This window comes from Apteryx rowi, unplaced genomic scaffold (assembly GCF_003343035.1).
Source record: "Apteryx rowi isolate R43461 unplaced genomic scaffold, aptRow1 scaffold_199, whole genome shotgun sequence".
Lineage (NCBI taxonomy): Eukaryota > Metazoa > Chordata > Aves > Apterygiformes > Apterygidae > Apteryx > Apteryx rowi.
The window spans coordinates 545,456-565,961 of record NW_020448296.1 but is presented as its reverse complement, the minus strand read 5'-3'; the positions used below and the strand labels follow the sequence as shown (position 1 = coordinate 565,961).

Here is a 20,506-nt window from a genome sequence, read left to right as displayed (position 1 = left end):
CATGTTAATTCTTGGAACTGGTGCCAGTCGTTCTGTTTAACTCGTAGCATTTAGCAGGACTCCAGCCATGTCAATTCTGTGGGTCATGTCAACACTTGACAAGCAGGTGGTAGGTGAAAGCAAACAGATATGCTCACATTTTGCACAGGATTTTAACACACTGTTCCTTTCACTTACATTTCACACAAAAAATGTATAGATCTGAATACAGTGATAAATGTGTGTGCTTCTCCTGGCCAGAAAAGTTTGCCACCATGAAGAGTTCATTTGTCTTCACCTGGGTTTTCTAGGGGCTACTAGCACCCTCTTTTTGAATCATCTGGTTTGAATTCTAGACATGAAATCTTCAGTAGCATAGTCCACTTGCACTGAGTTTGGCCTGGTGCCACAGGTAAACACAAACTTCTTGTGACTTCCTTTTAAGCCTGGGTTGTGTTACCTTTGCTTCTCCTGTCTGGGGATTTTCTGCTTTCCCTTTTATCAACTTCCTATAGAAAACTCCAGTCAAACTGGTTTCTCCTTTCTGGCAATCTCCTTAGCAGGCTTGTTATTCCAAAATGCTTCCTTTTGAGTAAGTGATCATTAATTTCCACAACCAGTGCCCTTCCTAACCTGGATGTGGCATTCTTCAGAGCTTGTAGCAGTCAGCAGATTTCATGTATACTAACAGAATATCCACAGTCCAACAATTTTTAAAAACAAAACCTTCAGCCAGAATGTGCAAGTTGCATTGAAATAATTTTTCCATATCACACCAAGAGAAGCTTGCAAATAAAAGGGAAAGCTGAATTTGCAACTCCCTGTGAAAATAAATTTTGTTAATTTTTGGCATCCCCTATCAACCTTGTGATATATAGCTGGTGCTTGTAAATCTGATGCATTTGACAGCTCCAAATACTAGCAAGGCTTTTGCCCGCAGTTTGGATTTCTTGAACGTAAAAGTCAAAGTTCTTCTGAAGAATTTAATTAAAAAGGTAGAGGTGAGATCTTCTATGCACTTTGGGTGGTGGGACATAAAAGCAAGGTTTTGATAAATTGTTCTGACTGAAGACACCGTTTCCAAATTCTAACAGGGCAGTTGGAGTCCCCCCATTTAACTCCTTTGACTTCAGGCATGCTTTACTTCCCTTCCTGAGCTGGTCTGGATAGTTGCTGAAAGATATTAAACAGTTATTTCATTCAGTCAATGGATAAAGTGATCCTAGTATGTTATATATCAGTTTACAAAAAAGTTAGGATCCAGACCTCTCCAGGTAATCCAATATGATCTTTCTGGTTTTAGGTTACTATCTTTTGGCCCTCTGTTCAAAATTGCAGTTATAATTACAGAATGTGCCATGTGTAGCCTCTACACTACAGCATTCGAATCTGTGTGTATAAACACTCCGTGGGTGTATCTATATACATTTAATGATTATCATCTCTAAGGCTGTCCTCTCATGCGAATGAGAAGAAACTTCTCTGAATTCAATGGATTCAGGTTAGTGTAAATGAAGTCAGAATAAGGGTCTGCGTGTGCCAGTCTAAGCCTTGCATTTTAGCAGTGCTTCATTTTTAGTCCGTGTTTTGCAACAGCTCAGCCACTTTCACCCATGGGAATAAAATGTCTGATCACATGCAATAGAAAAATATTATCCTTTTTTAAAAAAATAAATAAATAACCTTTCTTCTTCCTTCTCCCTTTGCCCTTCTCCTTCCCTGTTCTCTGAGATCACAGATAACAGAAGTTGCAGATGATGAGTCTCATTTCTGCTGGAGCCTGTTAACCTTTCTGTGTGAATGACAGTTTTCCAGATTTAAATCTTAGTCAGTGTTTATGTTAAGAAGAGGGTTAATGATGATCCCCATAGGCCTCTCGCTCAGAAAGCAAAAACATCTGCTAAGCCAAAAAGTGGTTAGTTTGCTAAATATAGAAGGAAAAAATGCATTTCCCAAAATTCACACTGCTCCTTAATAAATTTAGGGAACTAGTGGGGGCAAGTACTTATGGGAATCATACTGTTTATTCATTTTTAGTTTATCTTTTTTCAATTAAAAAAATAAAATCAGATTGCTATTACTAATCAGAAGAATGGTACTAAACATATATCTGAAACATTTAATGTAGTTGAACTTTTCGTGTGTTTGTTTAGGTTAAAAGCTGGACTTGTGCCAAAGCCTGTGAAGCCTTTCTGTAGAGATATTCTGCAGTACACATTGAGAAAAGACGGTTCAGCAGCTAAGAAAGTGAGGTTCAAATGGACGTCTGCTAGGAAACGCTCCTAACCTAGCGCAACCACCAGAAACATTCTTTTGCAGATTTTAGTCAACTTTTTTTTTTTTTCATCAAACTTGCTTCTGATTACTTTCAGCGGCCTGACTCAGTATGGGAAAAGGTTAACCCTGGTGAATGGTGACGAGCCCCCAGTTGCGATAGCCATAGTCTGTCACTGTGCTTAGTGTCTCTGCAAAAAGTCACCTTCTGTAAACTGGGTTTAAGCGAGAATTTTCCTCCTTCACAGGATTACTGGGAAGCATTGTTCGCTAATGCTGATAAAGCACTTTGTGACTGCTCCGCTCTGTTTTGGGTCAGGCCGTGGTTGCTGGTGCCATAGCCATGATAATAAAACGGCATGGATTATACGCTTGTGGATCCAGCTACTTAGACTGCTGGTTGCCAGTACATAGAGCAGTACAACAAGGTGCCATCGCTTCCCTACCTGGGAGCAATCACTGGCAGCGACTGGAGAAGGAGGCCCTTAAAGTATTTTTAAGGCGCCCGTTCTCCCTCTGCAACAAGTCCCCTTTTGCATGTTGACCACCCCGTCTCAGCCGGCGGCCTCCCCAGGCGGCCCGGCTGCCGTAAGTCACTCTGGGGAAAAATCCAGCGGCTTCGGGAAGGGCCGGCACGGGCTCCCCAGTGGACACGGGCTCCCCAGTGGCCCATGGGTGCACCAGGTGCCGGCGCGCACGCCACCTCGCTGCCGGCAGCACGGCCCGCGGGGCGACCCCTGCCAGCCCGGTCTTCCTGCGGCAAAGCCTTCCTCGGGGCCGGCGAAAYGCTGGAAACTGCAAATCCTTGGGCTTCACTGGGTGGCGAGCGAGCCAGAGCCGCCGCGTTTCAGGTGGGATTGCACTTTGCTCTCACGCTGAGCCTCGCTTTTAACCTTTTCATTTCCTGCGTGCCAGGGACAGTTTCCTTGCTTGGCAGCCCACGAGTTTGAATCAGTGAAGATCTGCCTCTCTGCGTAAACGGCACGTTTTTTGTGTAAGCTACAAGCAGCTCTTCATTAACCCTGCATGAGAATGCATTAATTTCACCGGGAGGCTAGCAGACCGTTGTAAAAATATATTTTTGACAAGTTAGAGGGTTGTCAATGTGAATTYTAGAGATCTTTATTAAATTCAGGCTTTACCATATCTTAGTGAAATTTCACCGTCAAGTGAACTGAACTTCAGCCTATGAATATTGTTCCAGTAAAGAGGTTTCAAATATAAAACTACAGCCACAGGGGTCTGCCTAGGCATAAAACGAAGGGAGTGTGGTTTAGCAAATGCTGCCCTCTGCAGCCTCTCTCATTACCTGCTCTTCAGATCCATCTTGTGCATTTTTAAGGCTTTGCAAAACATTTTGCCTTTTTCTGAAGAGCATTTTTTAATCTCCTTTTCCAAAAGCGTTACACCCACATGAGAGGCTGAAGAGACAGTTATAGCAAGTTAATGCTGGTATTGAAATAGATCCTTTTCAACTGCTAGAGAACAAAAGGAAAGTACTGGGAAACCAGCGCTCTTAGAAGATGCCAAAAATACATGTCAATCAATATCAGTACTTAGATTTCTTGCACTTTATAAATAAATACTGATTTCAGTAATATCTTCAATGTTTGCAGTGAGTATTTTCTTCTGTAATAATTGAAACCGCAATTGGTCAGTCTATCAAAGCTAGAGAGCAACATACGTGATCCAGAATGGATTCAAACCAGATTTCAGTCTCTGCTCTCTGTGCCTGATAGCATATTCATTGCTGTGCTTATTCCTCATGGGAAACTGCTGCAAAGCAGGATGGAGGGATAGAGTGAAAATATTGCACTACCACATGGAAGCTGTATTTAAAATAGAGTGACTATTTAAATTTGACAGGAAAATCCCCAGCCATTAAATGTTACCAACTTCTTTTGAGGGGTTTCTATTAATATTTTCAGTAAATGACTTATGAAAATTAGTCATTAAGCGGTTAGAATATTACTGGAAGTCATTTTCCATAAGTCCTTCCCAATTACTGGGAAACATATCAGAATACTCTGAGGTTCCTTGACGCCCAACAGCAGAACTTAAGGAATTCTCCAGACTGGAAATCCCTAGTCTTCTACTGTAAATACAGCAGCAAGCATTAACCAGATTGTAATCCCTCACCTGATGAATAAAGACTTCATAGGAAAAAAATTCAGATCCCAAGATTGTGTCTGATACCTAACTGCAAAATTTAAAAAAGGGTTGCTTTTTTTCAGTTTCAGCTCCATAGATAACTGACATAAGTATTCTCATTGTAATATATCTACCTCCAGAGTGATTTATCACAATCTGAAGATGGTGGAATTGGAAGTCCAAGTCCCCAGTGGTTTTACTTAGTGGATTGTGGTGGTCCTGCTGGGTTTTTGAGCCTGGCAAGGAGTTTGCAAAGCAATTAGTGGCCCATGAGAAATATAAAGGTTTGCTGACCCCAACAACTCACTTGAGGATAAATTGTAGATTCTTTACTCTGAGAACTTGAAGCTATAGCATTAAAGCTTTGGCATGTTACCTTTTTCTTGTTAAGAGACCAGCATTTTCCTGTGGTTTTGATTTCTTGTTTTCCACAGAAACTTCTGGATACAAGGGCCTTTGAAATGTTAGGGTRAGACACAGCAAGAAGTGCAGGCAAACAAAAAATGGTTGAAGTAGACAAAGATTTATTGAAATGTGTAGTTCATTTTATTGATCTGAAGTTTATCACTTCATATCTCCAATTCTTTGAATGTCAAAATGCACTTACAAATATAGCATGCGTTTTGTGTCTATAGTATTATTCGTATGACTTGGTTTTCTTTTAATTGTGATTTTGTTTGTGGGGTCAGGATACCTGTACAGAACTGTGTAGCAATTTACCCAGTGAGAAAGGGATTTTCATGTACAATTACCTCCTTTTTATTTGTGCATTTATGAATCCTTTTTTTCAGAAATTCTTGTATAGCTGCTAATGCTGCTCAAATTGCCATGTTTTTTAGAGAGAATAATGCTTATTGATAGTTCCCACATGCACTGGCAGGCACATCTAAAACCTGTACTTTTGTGTTCGCAGCTTGCATAATATAAAATTTAGAGATTGCTTGTCAAACTAAGTGTCAGCTGAGTTTCCTAGGAAACTCACTAAAGATATTTATAAAACTACAGATCAGCTTAATAATAGATATAATAATGTCAGTAGCTCGTGATTGTTTTTTTACTTTATCAGTCCATTTTTCTTTGCTTTAATTTGTTAGCAAACCAAACTATTACATTTACAAACATKTATGTTTTGTTCAATGTCAGGAAATGTGTAACACCCTACTGTAAAATTGAAAGCATCTAAAAGAATACAAATGTCATAGTAATTATGAGACCAAATCCTTCATAAATAAAACTGCAGTTGTGAAAGTAGAAATATAAATATTATATAGTATGTTACAGTTCTATTCACAGTTAAGCTGAATGTGTGAGTTTTAAGTTCATTGCACACACATGCAAAACAGTTATTGCAGAATTAACACAGATCCTGAGTACAGGTTTGTATAGAAGACTTGTAAGTATTGTAAGAATGCATATTTCTGTAAAAATAATTTTATCACTGAGCTGAGAAAACATGAACTAAASAGAAAGAGTAACTGATGCTGGTGTCCATTTTTATTCATTTTTCTACTATTGTGTTTTCCTCCTACTGACTGTGTAAATGGACATGTAAGAATTGCCACGGTGGGAAGGAATCTTCATATTTTAAGCACTTTAATTTTTGTCATGTAAATTTAAAATTTGCTGTTCATACACACACACACACACACAAACATACTTTATATATATGTATATATATGACATATGTATRCAGTATATACAGGCATATAAATGTATGTTGCACCAGAACATAATTAATAGAGACATTTAGGGTCAGTAGAAATTAATGTTCTTTAGAAAGAAATTTAGAAAAGCACTTCTACTTTTCACATTTTAATACTGTAATAAGAATGAAGTTAGTATGTTTAGTAATGAGGCAGTACTCCATTACTTGTTCCTGCTATGTACATTTGCCTGTCAGAGCTGTTTTTTGATACTGTGCTAAGTAAGGAGCTTATATGAAGAACTGATTTTCTTTCTAAAAAGTTGGAGTATAGCTTTTTATATTTCAGTATCTAGAAAATTCAATACATGTTTAATGTAGTTGCTAATGAAATCTTGGGAAACCCATCCATCACGCACTGAAAAGGTTAATTTTTGGTAAAGCTACAAAATTGAGCCAAACTCTAATAGTAGTTACATGTTGATTTTTTTCATGCTAATGATRACATTGCTACTTGATACAGTCGGGTGACAGTTAAAACCTTATAAATCACTGCATTTATTTTAGTATAGATCGCATGTGGCCTGCAACCTTAAAAGCATAAAATATTCCAACTATTTCAACTGATATTTGAAGGTGTGTGTTATTTGACAGAGCTCCATCTTTTAACTGTGGTGTTCCAGTTAAATATATTTGAAATGTATTCTTTTACTTCTCCAAGGGGGACAGTTTCTAAGTGGAGGACAACCCCGGCCAGTACACAGGACATCAGAGAGCCGATTAGGAGACTCGCTTTATTCCCAGCCCTGCCCTGGATTATTTGTTGTGTAACTTGCTATCAGCCACTTTTCTGCTCCTTGCCATAATTTACCTGTTAGTAAAATGCAAATGATAACAATCAGTAACCTTACTGAAGTGCTTGAATAGGTGAGAAAGATCTGTATTAGCACTAAATACCACGATGTTAAGTCAGTTCCACCAACATGACCTTGGTACTGGTGAATCAAGATGCACCATCTCTGGTTTATACCATCGCCGGTAGTCATGCTTCTGCAAGAAAACTGCTGGTTCACGTCATCTCATGCGGTTTGCGACAGAGTCGTGTTTGTGCACAGATACTCGCGTGTGTCCGTAACATTAGCCAGGACCCTTGAAGCGTTTTTCCCTCTGCTATGCGCCGTTTTGCATTTATCATCAGTACTGCACGTTACCCACTATTGCGCAGCCCAGCCCTGTTTGCTGGCGCTCTCTGAATGAAGCTCCTGCCCRGTTTCCCCAGGCCTGTTCAATCTGCTCCTGCTGCCCCCTTATTGCTGCGCGGTGATAGCACAGACCCTGCCGAAAAACCTGGATCTGCCCCCTGCTAGCCTTCTATCGTGATGAAAAGTGACAGTCATTGAGCCCATAACAGCAAACTGCTAGGAAAACGGAGAGAAGACTTGGGAACAGACACAGAAATGCAATAATTCTGCTTGAGCAGCCCTGTTATGGAAAATTAGTCCTTGTTYAGGAAGAGATTCTGCTTGGAGGCATTTTTCGTTTTGTTTTTCCATCATCTTCTTCCATCTTATTACATGCTCCAAGCATAGGATGCGAGCTCTGTTAATGATAGATACTCCAGTTAAAAATACATCTCCCCATTCCAATATGTGTGTTAAATGCAGGGATCACAGAGGTAAAACTCTGCTCAATGTGAAGCAAATCAACTGAGCAGAAGGTTCTGTTTGAATGCAGCTACTTTCTAATGGATACTGTGGTTAAATATAAAGATACACTTTTATATCTTTATATAAGCTTATGGTTGCTTTTTGGGGAGGAGCAGGTTTTGCTAAAGATTAATTTTCTTTGGGGATCGTTCAGGATAATTTTGTAACTAGATGCCCCATGTGTCTCAGTAACAGTGATATTTTAAATGTGATGCTTAGACATCACACCTTGATAAAAGAAAAAGTGGATGTTTTAACTGTAGATACTGGATTTTTTTCCCTGTTATAACAATGGAGGTTCAAAAAGGGAAAAAGTGCAAGTAAATGTATACACAGTGTATTTTCCTTGCATTTCAGTTCATATCCGTGGGAAAGTAATATTAGAATTACAAACAGGCTTTTAGAGGGGTATTTTTTCAACTGGTCAGTGTGTGTGACCCCTGTGTTAACAGTGAGTCACATTGCAAGTCAAGAGTTCACCATTTTTTCTTCTTTCCCACTGCAATTGAATAGGTTCTACATGTATGCTCTTAAATATTAGTAAAAATGGGAAAACTTGCCCGTTGATAAAGAAATCTTAGTATTACTGTAGCAGGATGAGTCAGCCAGTGGGGTATTCACTGCCAAATACCAAACAACAATGCAAAATTCAAGAAAGCTTCTAAGTCATACAGGCAKGCCAAGAAAATGAACCATCTGGGCTCTAAGAAATGGGTGAAAGTGAGGGAGGAAAACCTGCCTATTTTAACTATATGTATAAAGTTACATTTTTATATCCTTATTGCTGCTGTTCTAACATGTTCTAGTTAAGCTTTAAAAGGTTTCTAAAATAATCAGTGAATGTGGTGCCCTTTTTTTTCTGGTTCCCTGCCTCTTTTTTGCAGATTTAAGTCTTTGTTTACCTTATGCATTTCACTCAGGTTTGACAATGTGAAGAGTCAGACTGCTTAACCACCGTTTCTTGCCAGTTTTGTCTTCCAGTTCTTATGCTTTAGTTGCAATGTTAGAGGGCAACATTTCAGGACATATTTGTACATATTAATAATCCTTATATTATATTTGTATATAGTAAGCTAACATTATCGAGACCATAATTAACATTATGTTATGCTAGATTAGCATTATGCTAAGTGAAGGAAACTCTTCTCCCCATTTTCTTTTTTAAACTCAAAAATACTACTTTTATCTAAACAACCTCAAAATGTTACAACACGTGGATAGCCTCAGTATTTTTTTAGTGCACCTTACAAAATTCTAACATTTCATTGCATTTGGACTGCTTGTGGGTACTGTAAGTGTAAAAGCACTGTATTGAAACCAAGTCTGAATAAAATTTGTTTGGCTTCGAAAATGCAAACTCAGTCAATGTAGGTAAATTCTTGGGCTGATATTTTTACCATTTGACTTCTGTTTTACTTTGCAGCTGGAACCTAAAGCAGAAAAGGTAGTGAAAATTATTATACTAGATGGGATTTTACATACCTAAGTGCATGTTTATTTTTCTTCTAGCTTTTTGGAACGAATTGACAGCGTCAGCATGGAAGATTACACACCTACAGATCAGGTTAGTGCAACTAACGGGATAGGATCTGAACCAGGACACCCATTTATATGAATTCTTAATGTAATTTATTTTAGTCCCAACAGCAGCTGAAATATGGCATACCGCATAATTTCAAAACACAGTCTATCAGTTGAAGTAAGGGATATTAAAGAAGAGGAGGCTTTTCAGTGGTGCAAGCTCATCTTTTACTGTCGGTATATCTAGGTTGGCGATTCCTGCAATACATCTGTTATTTCTTCTCGCTATCCGTTCTGTGTCCCTCAAACAAAGCAAACACAAAACATAAAAGCGTACAGTTTCCAGCACCAGCCTGCACTACATAGAAGCAATGTCTCATCTGAACTGTGGGGTGATGGAGACCAGGAGAGAGGCTCCCCTGCATCCGTCCCCCGTGGTGGCACCATGAGCCAGCAGCGAGTTACTGTGCAGGGATTCAGGAGGGAGCGTCCATGGCAGCACCATGCCTCGTGGACTTGTCCATAGGCCTGTAGACACCTTTTTTTCAGCCTTTTCCTGACTCCCGTGGGCAGGAGAATTTCTATTTAAGCCTTATTTGCAAGACAGTACACTTTGGTTTCCTTTCACATTAGGACACAGCTGCAGCACACGCATTCACAATGTTTGCAAAGGCTTTTGGCCACTGATTTACAAAATTTTGACTGTTAGTCACATGGGTTTTTTTCCAGGTGTCTCGATAATCTGTTCAGTGCTCTGAGGACGAAGGCACTGGGGAAAGTTAAGGCTGAAATGGGACAGCCATGGACTAAGAAGGGGCTACACGAAGTGTAGCTTTGACTGGCGTCCCTGGTCACTTTGGGCAGGTTCTCACTCGGGCAGACTGAGTTTGAGGTTATTGGTCAGTGCTGGTATCCCACTGTTGACTCTATCGAGATTGCGGGCCACATTGTGATAAACTGCAAATACACAAAGTAAAAGAGAATACCAGCACTGGGTAATTCAGTCTAAATGTGCAAGGTATTTAATGGATGGATGCTTTTAAAAAATACGATTACCACATCTCATTTTATGAAGAGGGACTGAGATTCAGAGAAGTAAAGTGACTTGCCAGAGATCACCCAGGGAGTCTCCAGACTCCTCATTCAGGCCTCTTACCATGAGCCTGTCCAATTACTCTGATAGCACATCCCAAAATAGAAGGCAATAAAAAGTAATGTGTGTCATATTTTAAGGTGAAACTCTCATAGCTGTCCCAATAGAGAATAAATTGTTAAAGCCCTCAAGACATTTTCAGACAAAAGTAGTTGCACTGAGGTTTACTCCATCCTAGAACTCCTGATCTGATTTTACCATCAAATTTCTTCACTCTGCTGGAGAGAGAAGTCAATGAAGCAAAAACAGATTTTTGGTTCCATTATTTATGTTAGCATTGGCCTGTTTGATCTTGTGAAGCCTTTCTCTGCCTTGAGCAGTAGTTCATGGTAGGTAGATTTGGCAGTGGCGCCATTATGTATCTGTCCAGAAATTTCTCCTGACATTTCCTTTGAGAAGAGAAGTCCTATGCCTCCAAAGGCAAGAGGCCTTTTGTATTAGGCAGGCAGAAAACTATTGGGCTAAAGGAGGTTTTCTGACTTGCTTTTGGGTTTTCATCCCATTATGTTATATCAGTTTTTCTTGACAAATTAAACTGCTAAAAACCACTGCTTTCCTCTTCTCCCTCCCATTCTTTAATTTCTTTGGCAGCATCCCAAAATAATAACTAAATCCAACCATAAAACTAAATGGCAACAAGTAAGAATAAATGACAGTAACATATAAAATGACTAAAATAACAGAACAGGCGGCCTGCAGCTGCCAACGCAGCAGAGGTCTGCCAGGTAGCTACCAGAGCACTTCAACTGGGAGATGGACATTCGGGTAGGGGGAAGAGGCGAACTGAGCTCGTCCCCGTGGACTCCTCCCCATCTTCTTCCTCCTTCCCTTCCCATTGTCACAGCTCCTCGATGACAAGGAGAGCTAAGCTAGACTGGCCGTGCCAGCAGTCCCCCCATCCATAAGCCAGCAGCTTTCTCTTGCTGCGGGTTTTGTACGCAATGCCGTAGCAACAGTGCTGAATATTCAAGGTTCAAAATCCTGCCAGTAATGATGATGGTGCACGGTGAGCTAGTGGCGTTAAGGTATGCAGAAGAAATTGCTTTTATGTTCTTCCTTTGAAAATCTAGGAAATTGAATTTCTTTGTTGTTGTTGTTGTTGTTGTTGTTGTTGTTGTTGTTGTTGTTGTTGTTAAAAGGATGTTACTGAGGTTGTAAAGTGTTGCTGGTTTGAAAAATAGGAAAGAAATGCCCAATTTACATACAACCTAAATTCTGTTCCCTTGTGCACTGTAATAGAGCTTTAATTACTTAGTCACAAGCTATTATTTTGATAGGGTTTCTGTCTCGTTCAGTACAAAAGAGGGCAGAACTAAGGTTGCCTGGGCAACTGTAAATCTGGAGTTTTCTAACATTTAAATRTTTGACTTTACATCAGGAATAACTTATTTTTTTTCTTAGTTTTAAGTAATTTCAGCATTCATTATCCATGTCACATATAAATTTATATGACCATCAGCAACAGGTTTCAGGATGTGTTAAGGAGAATGTATATAGGACATTCCCCTGCTTTCAGAATATGCACAAGCCAAGTTCAGAGATGATGTCTGTGATGATCTGCTTTGTCAGTAAGGACAAATACAGGTTTACCAAAAAGTCTGATTTCACTTTAATTAACTGGAACATTTAAGACTTTCCATGTAAAATAATAGTCCATGCTTTTCAAAACAAAGCTAGGATAGAAAAAGATCTCCCTAATCAGCTTCTGTGTTCTCATTTCCAGGACCTATTAAGATGCAGAGTTTTGACATCAGGGATTTTTGAAACAAGATTTCAAGTAGATAAAGTAAATTTCCAGTAAGTCTGTTAATAATAATTTATGATTCTCATACTAATTTCTAACTACTTAGTTCCRATGTCTGTGCTCATGTATTGTGGATATGGTAGGTTTTGGGGTGGGTTTGAGGGCTCTTGGCAGGGGGTTAGGGTTTCTATTTTTTTTTCAGCACGCTCTACATAGGTCCTAGTATAATTCCCTCATACTTCATAATAAAAGCTGATATTAGTCATGTCTATTAGTGCTGCTCTATTGTGGGGTTGTCTGTGGCTGTTTTTACTAACTGGTTCATTGATACAACACTGTAAACTCATAAAATAGTTTTGGGGATAAGATCTTGCAGAACTGAGTGGAAATGCTGCCGTGAGTCAGAATTTGTACAAGAGGACAAAGAGAGTTAAACATCTTCCTTCTCCTGGAGGGCTGCAGGTTCTGTGTTTTGAAATTTTGTACCGTGTCTCTGTTAAAATGCACCCAGTCTGGCTAACTCTGCTTACTGGTCCTAAGACAAAAAAGTAGCATCCCTRACTGGGGAAAAACTGCCCCTGAGTACTTCACCTTAGATAGATAGATAGATAGATTTGTGCTCTCTCCAGCACCACTTCAAAATACGCTGAAACCTGTGCTTATTTATAGTACCGTAGACCCAACCGTACATGCAGTCTCAACCATATGCACTTCTACAGGCTGGAAAAGCCAGCCCTTTCCCTGGAAAGGAGTTTTTCTCATTTGGGGAGTTCAGTAGCGTTCCCAGGGCAGAGCCAGGCAGGCAGGTTTTCACAGCTCGCTGACAGGCAGCACGGCATCAGAAACTCTTCTTCCCCTTCAGGCAGTATTTTACTGCTGCTGTCCTTGGGGCTGTCAGATTTCTAAACTGAACCCTGATGCTGCATGCTGCGTGTGACTTTCCTAGTGCACATAAGTGATATAACATCCTATGGCTTTTTAACAGCATGTTTGATGTAGGTGGCCAGAGAGATGAGAGGAGAAAATGGATCCAATGCTTTAATGGTGAGTAAAGATATTCCACATTTTTATTTGAACTTATTCGCTGCTGTGTGAGAAGCTTAGTATTCATATTGTTTTATTTATGCTGAGAACATGGTGCGTCTCTGATACAGAAATCCAATATTATATAAATTTTCTTCAGGTATTTATGGCAGTTTGGGGAGTAATGTGAGTGTTACCCTGTGGAGTGTGTTCTGGGATAATGGAAATGTTCTTTTCTCTCTCCTTTTTTTCGTCTGTTGCTCTGTCCAGACGTCACGGCTATAATCTTTGTTGTGGCCTGTAGCAGCTACAACATGGTAATAAGGGAAGACAATAATACAAACAGACTACGGGAATCCCTGGACCTTTTCAAAAGTATCTGGAATAACAGGTAAAACATATCTCTTCATGAGTTTTGGGGGTTTTTTTTCCTCAAAACCCATTTCTGTCATCATTTTGTTGTTTGGCCAAGATGAGGACATTCTTCAAATTACATTTCGTCTCCTTCCTCGAAGGCAGCGGCAGCAGCAGCAGCAGCAGCAGCAGCTGCCGGCTTTGCGCTCAGTTCACGTGCTGGCAGCGCGCGTGGTGCCCGCGTCGGCAGCCACTCTCGTTAGACCTGCCTCGGAGAGCCCGCAGCCTCTCCACCTCATGGGATGATATTTCACATCTAATCGAATTGTAACTGCCATTAAATTGCCATTCTGTTAAGGTGCATGTAAATTACAGATACGGTAACTAGATAACAATCCAAATATGGTCCTAATAGAGAATAAGTAAAAATGAGATGCAAAATAAGATACTGAAAAGTTTCCAGAACATACCTGTCATGAATCTCTGGGCTGAGAGGTGACTGAAGGTAGAGTATGGAAAAATTTTAAGCACAAATTCCAAAGGGACATTGTCACCATCATGGCTAGGTACATTATTTGAGGAAGAAGGGAGATTATTTTCTTTTGATTCATCAGGAGTCATACAGGCCATCCTAAAAGACAAATATTTATGTGGGTGAACTAATAGTTATGGCAGAGCACTTTGAGAAACGGTAGCTTTCTAGTCTTTTTCTCCTGTTTCAGCAGAACCAAGCACAGGGGACAGTAATGCTAATTTTTGGACTACACTGTGCTTTTAGGAAATGTCAGCATTTTCCCAACTTGATATCAAAAGGATAAGTTATAAAACAGTATTTGAAGACAGTTCCTTTCAGCAGTGTCTAATGCAATTTTTATAAATATATTTATAGATCCTATAAATATATCCACCTGCATAGGTGCAAGATACTTGAAACACTGATTTAGGTCATGGGTTTTTTCTGTTGAAGCATGATCCAAATTACTTCACTCCATGTCCATAAAGGGATAGCCAGTAAATTTTCTGTTGAAGTGATATGTTTTCTTTGATGAATATGTCAGAGATAACACAAGCATTTGGTTTATTTTCAACAGGTGGTTACGGACCATTTCTATCATTTTGTTCTTGAATAAACAGGACATGCTAGCTGAAAAAGTCTTGGCAGGGAAATCAAAAATTGAAGATTACTTTCCTGAATATGAGCATTATACTGTACCTGAGGATGGTAAGATTTTTCACAACTTTAGGATATAACTAGCTGACATAGTCCTTTTGGTTGTTTTCTCTTTGTTTTGTTTTTCCTTTCCCTCTCTCATGCACATTCACAAACACAYGCCACTCCTTAACGTGAAATCCTGTTGCACTGGTGTGAAAAGATAAAGCCGCCTGCCCTCATGCCACGCCGAGGGGCAGCGGAGGACGTCCCTTCCTGGTGGTGTATTCCCAGCAGCAGCCCCTGCCCTTGCTCGCTGCGGCCCCCCAGCCAGCCCAAGCGTGGGAAGGGCGAAAGGGGGCTGCGACGGCCCCGGGACGCCCGACCCCCTTGCACGGCGCCCGCAGGAACCCAGGGTGCCTGCCTGGCTCCGCTCATGGGCACCCGCGGCCGGAGGAGAAGAAGGATATGGGAAGCCACCTGGCTGCCTCTCCCCACCGGACTCTTCTGCCTGGGTTTCCTACGTTGCTGAATTTTACTAGGGATTCAGACCCAGGCCTGGTTCGGGGGGCAAAGCAAAGGGGTTACTTTCAACCACGCTGCATTCTCAGACAGAGCTGTAAATTTCAGCAGTTGCAAATACCACTGGGAAGCAACTTTACATGGGAGACCAGCAAGAGAAGTTTAATGGAGGAAAAACATTAATAAATACAAGAGGAAAAATAAGAGAGACACTAGCATGTGTTTGGTTTCATATTATTTCAAAAGATACAATGATTCCTGCACTGCAACAGCATTTTGCATAAGTAAACTCAGGTATTATAGCTATTTTATACCAGGCAGTTAGGTGCAGAGAGATCATTGCTTGCCCAATATCTCAGTTCTGTGTCTAGCAAAAGGAATAAAACCTGTGCTTTCTGACCACTGGACTCTGCTTTTGCCAAATGACCTTGTCCCTGGCTTAGAGCTTTTAGAGATCTGTTGCAAAAGGCTTTTGTTCTTCTCTTACCATGAGTAACAGTGTAGGTTATAGAAGTGAAGGTTTAATAAACTATTTCAGCTTTCATTTGGTTCTGGGATTTCAAGAGTGCGTTACTAAATTTCTAGTGGAGAGGATAAATAAATTTTCCTTTCTTAAAGTCTGAGTTAGCCCGGCACAAATTTGTTAATGCTACGGGCTTTCAGAATAAATCTTCCACCACCATCACTCCCTTTCCCAAACATGCGCCACATATGTACACAAAGCTGGAGTAAATTCGCTTCATTTTTCATAGCAAGCAAGTTGTAAGGTTGAAGTTGCTTGTTGTGTTTCTCAGTGGGATTTCACAAAAGTTATCCAGAATGAGCCAATGTCCACACCTGAAGCAGCTCTCTACTTCTAATCTGTAATTGCTCATTTATTCTTTAATTTCAGCTGACTTTATTTGAGGACAGCAGGACTGAACTCTAAGATGCTTCCGGTTGTGCTGCTACTCTGTGTTTACTCTTCCTGCTATAGATGAGAATAGATTATGTGTTTCCCTGTTCTGATAAATTCTGTCCATTATCATGTTATGTTTATAAGCATCTGGCCTGATCTTTTACATAAGTAGAAATCACCCTGAGGGAAAACTTTATTGTTTGATTTTTGCACTTGCAATAAATATAGTTGTTATAGGGTCTAGATAGAGGTAGCTTTCATCAGCTGATGCACTGATGAAGTATTAACTGACCAATGAGCCTCCAGTTGAACAGCAATTTAATCTAAGAACCCCGGGATGTGTAAGTTTAGATACTAAAATGTTATCATTTTTTTCAAGTGTAATCTTAACTAACCATTTTTAAACCCAAATTCCTGCATGCAGAAGTTTTATTCAAGAGATGCTGTTGTGCTGAGCAACCTGAACAGCTCAGCTGCTTTTTCTAGTCATATTTTCATATAGAAGTAGGACCCTAACTCCCACTTATTTTGTATCTATGTGAACAAACTTATGGATGTGAGCAAGCCTCTTTCTGATATGACCAATGACATTGTTGCAACAATTTCAGCTATTTTCGAGTCCCTAAAAGATGTTAAATATTTAGATGTTTATTTCAGGTTTTACAGTACCCTTTCATTTTAGAATTGCCTATTATGAATCTGCTGTGGATATCTAATATTTTAAAGGACTACTCCCTGTATTGAAGGACAACTCCCTACCTAGTAAATATTTTACTAAGTAAAATAAATGATTGTGGKTTTTTTCATATTTCTGATGTAATTTATTTTCAATTGAACAGCAACACCGGATGCAGGAGAAGACCCCAAAGTCACAAGAGCCAAGTTCTTCATCCGGGATGAGTTTTTAGTGAGTAATTTTGATCTTATTTATGATTTTGTCATAGGAAATACTGGCATACAGCATAGTTAATTTAGGGAAAACTGATGGAATTTTGCAGAAATCTGGGAGGAGAAGAGGATGTCTGGCAGTCCCCTGCTTCTTTTCAACCACCCATCTCACAGAACCTTTTCCAGTGATTATACATTTTTATGCCTATTTTATATAAAGTCACCTGACCTGCAAAGTATCACACAGCAAGCAAGTACTAGAGCTAGAAATGGTCTTCTGACTCTGTGCTTGACTCCTAGTACGTTGTGGATGCAGACAGCTTTACCCCTGCGCACAGGGAGGCAATGATGTGGGCCAATTTCATTTCTCATTAATGAGACTTTCTGTGGTTATCGTTGCTTGTGATAGGTGCCGCACTACTACTACTATAACAACTACTACTACTACTACTACTACTACTACTACTACTACTACTACAGTTGCCTTGAATGTTTAATTTGCATGTCGGTCCAGTCCAAGTTCAAGCAAACAGAGTTCTTTTTTTATCCTGCAGTCCTCCAGAGGCTTTGGCAGTAGTCAGCTGGCAGGAGGCAATGAACAGATTTTATCCTTAAATAAGGTTTTGGATGACTGCGTTGTACCAGTTAGGAGGTTTGTCTCACCCTGGCACTGGTGTGGTGCTACCGGGAAGTTAGTAAGAAAGTTTACTTGTTTGGTCATACTTGTTTTTTGTGATTAAGTTTCCCACAGAAGCTGGAAGTGAAGAAGTGTTATCTGCATATCACAGACAGGAACAATTATCAGTCACACAATCACAGCCTAGCACTGCTGTCAGAAACAGGGGGCTTAATCCAAAATAACTTAGTGACTTTTAGTTGTATCGAGTCATTCCAACTGTGCAAAGCAGTAACAGAGATCAGAACTGAAGCTTAGCACTTCAAATCCTGCCCTACTTATAGAAAACATATGGGGGTGTTCAAAAGAACAAATTTAATCATTAGAATTAAGAATTTTAAAGTCATTATGCATTTAAAAGCATTGTTAGGATTTACAGCTGTTGGTGCAACAACAAAGAAAGAAGCAATTAATCATGTTCACACTTTGGGGATTTTCATTCGCCACCTCAGCCTTCTGGATTATGAGGAAAACCATTAGATTGCACTGTATTAAAGTAAGAGTCATAAGACAGAACACTTCAGACCAAATCTCTTGTGCAGTAATGCTGAAATGCCGCAGAGGAGATGAGCCTGACTGTGTCCAGTTTAGAAAGAGGGGCAGTGAGAAACCAGTTTACTGGGAAACTAGAGTGAAACGCCCCGGCTATTTTCGTTAGTTATCTCGGGGACAGGATCCTTACCTGTCATGACTCACTCGTGTTATGTAAAGAGGCCATCTACGAAGCGGGCAGGGAGGCACGGGGGAGCGTGCCTCGCAGGCGCACAGAGAGCACCCTTGGGGCTGCCGGTGCCCTTGGCAGCCGCCGGGGCGGTGGGGCCAGACCTTGAAGGGCTCCGACGTCCTTTGCAAGGTGAAAGGAAGAAACTGTGTTTATTTTCTGCCTATGACCGTCTTGGCTCTGACATATACTTTTCTTTTTATTTATGACTTTTTCCTTGTCCTGCTCAGTTCATTTTCGGAGATAATTCAGGGAAATCTGGTTTTACTCTTTTACGATCTTTATTGCAATTTTTATCACAGCAGCCAGTCAACCACAGCAGTGTCCCAGCTGCTGTTGCATAAGGCATGGATACCTGTGAAAAGCACGGCTCTTTCAGCACCAGCGTGCTGTGTCTCTTAAAGCTCTCCTTCACTAACCCTGACTGCAGATACTGCTATTCTTGTGGGCCAGCCAAATATAAAGCAAAGAAGTCTAAACACACTTCCAACAAGTATTGCTATAAAGTAGTATGTAAGTATTAGAAAGACAAAATGCATTGGTCCCTCATTTCAGCATTAGACATGGCCATCTGCTGGCTTCAGTAGAAGGTTTGCTCACTTAGTACCTATGAAATCTAGGTCATTAATTTTTAAATAATGAAAGCATTGGGCGAGACCTGGCGGGAAATACCCTTTGCTGGTCTCGTCCCTCCTCGGCTAGCAATCCATCTCTGCACCTTCAGCAGTGCTGATCTTTCTTTGGCAGCTCACACCACATGCCCAGGCTAGGGATGGTGCCTCCTCTTCCAGGAAACCTGTTTTATAGGAAATTCTCCTTCCTTCTTAGCCTTGTGCCTTTGGCACAGGCACATGCTTTTTCCTCCCAGTCTCTTTATAAACACAGTATTCATGCACGCGTTGTTTAGAATACTCCTTGTCCTGATTTTGATGTTTTGTATACAGGATTCTCCAGCTGCTGATGTTTTATTTTAATACATCTCCAGTATATAGCTAACTCCTGTTAAAACAGTGGCGTGGCACCCCCCGTTCATTCTGGTTTTTAAAAAAAATCTGAAACTTGGGAGTTGAAGGAGCTGTTGTGTGAATACAGAGACTGAGATTCCTCGATTAGTACGTTTAGCTCCTTTCTGAAAACTCCTTGTCATCCTGACCCCTGGAGTACAGTGACTCCAATGTTAAAAATTCCCTCTTGTGTTCTAGGAAAGTAAATGTTCCTTTTTTGTTGTCCCAGAGGATATTTTCCCCCCATGAATTGGTGCTAAGAAGTAAAATACTACTATTCAGAATGAGTTTTGAGTGGGGGTGGAAATACTGAATATGTCCTAAAGCATGATAGCTACAGAGCTGCCAAGGGACAAAAAAAACTAACTGTGTAAATATCTCCTTTGACACACTTTATATGTAACCAAGTCTCTGCAGACCATCACGGCCAGCTGACTGCCAGATACTTGGCTGGGAATAAGAGTGTGGCTGTGCGTGATAAACACGAGTGAGCAGTCAGTGACAGAGCAGATGTTACTTTACTGGGACACTAAAAAGTGCAGCAGGGAGTTGGGTGGCAGACAAAATTGTAATTTGGGGGGCAAAAATATTTTTTTCTTCAAAGGAAAAAAAAAGAAAAGATTTTTAGTAGCTGATCTCTCCTTGCTGCTTTTGAGTGGCATTTTACCATGTTYGGTCAGAACAGGTCTGCAGAAAAAAAATATCTATATATATTGTAAAGCAGCTATTGTATCAAAAATAGAAACAGTATTGGACTTTTTCGTGTTTCTGTATTCATGTCATTCATTGTTAATTTCCATGCACATGATGGTCTTCTCAGCCCATAGGTTCCTAAGGGTCTAACTGCCCCTAGACTTTAAAAGCCAATGATCTCCCCAAACATTTCTGGGAGATCAGGAAGTCCATATCCTGCATGTAGACACATGTAAGCTACATGTTAATAGTTTCAGAATTTTGCCACCATTGCGGTAACTCATAAAATATATTTTTGTTCAATCTTTGTTATTAATGTTTAGTGTATTTGATGCTTCAAATATGGTCTGAACAACTTATCCATCAATTGAGTAGGGTTATTAAATTTATATTTTTCATTAGGGTAA

General features: G+C 40.2%; 1 protein-coding gene across 1 annotated transcript in view; it reads left to right on the top strand.

Annotated features, from left to right (window-relative positions):
• GNAL (G protein subunit alpha L) overlaps nucleotides 1-20,506 on the top strand; it is a 127,646-nt gene that overhangs the window by 102,866 nt on the left and 4,274 nt on the right. Inside the window, exons 6-11 of the mRNA XM_026063049.1 lie at nucleotides 9,262-9,316; nucleotides 12,150-12,223; nucleotides 13,156-13,214; nucleotides 13,464-13,584; nucleotides 14,639-14,769; nucleotides 16,957-17,024. Coding sequence (XP_025918834.1) covers nucleotides 9,262-9,316; nucleotides 12,150-12,223; nucleotides 13,156-13,214; nucleotides 13,464-13,584; nucleotides 14,639-14,769; nucleotides 16,957-17,024 — 508 coding nt within the window. The remainder of the gene's footprint in view (nucleotides 1-9,261; nucleotides 9,317-12,149; nucleotides 12,224-13,155; nucleotides 13,215-13,463; nucleotides 13,585-14,638; nucleotides 14,770-16,956; nucleotides 17,025-20,506) is intronic.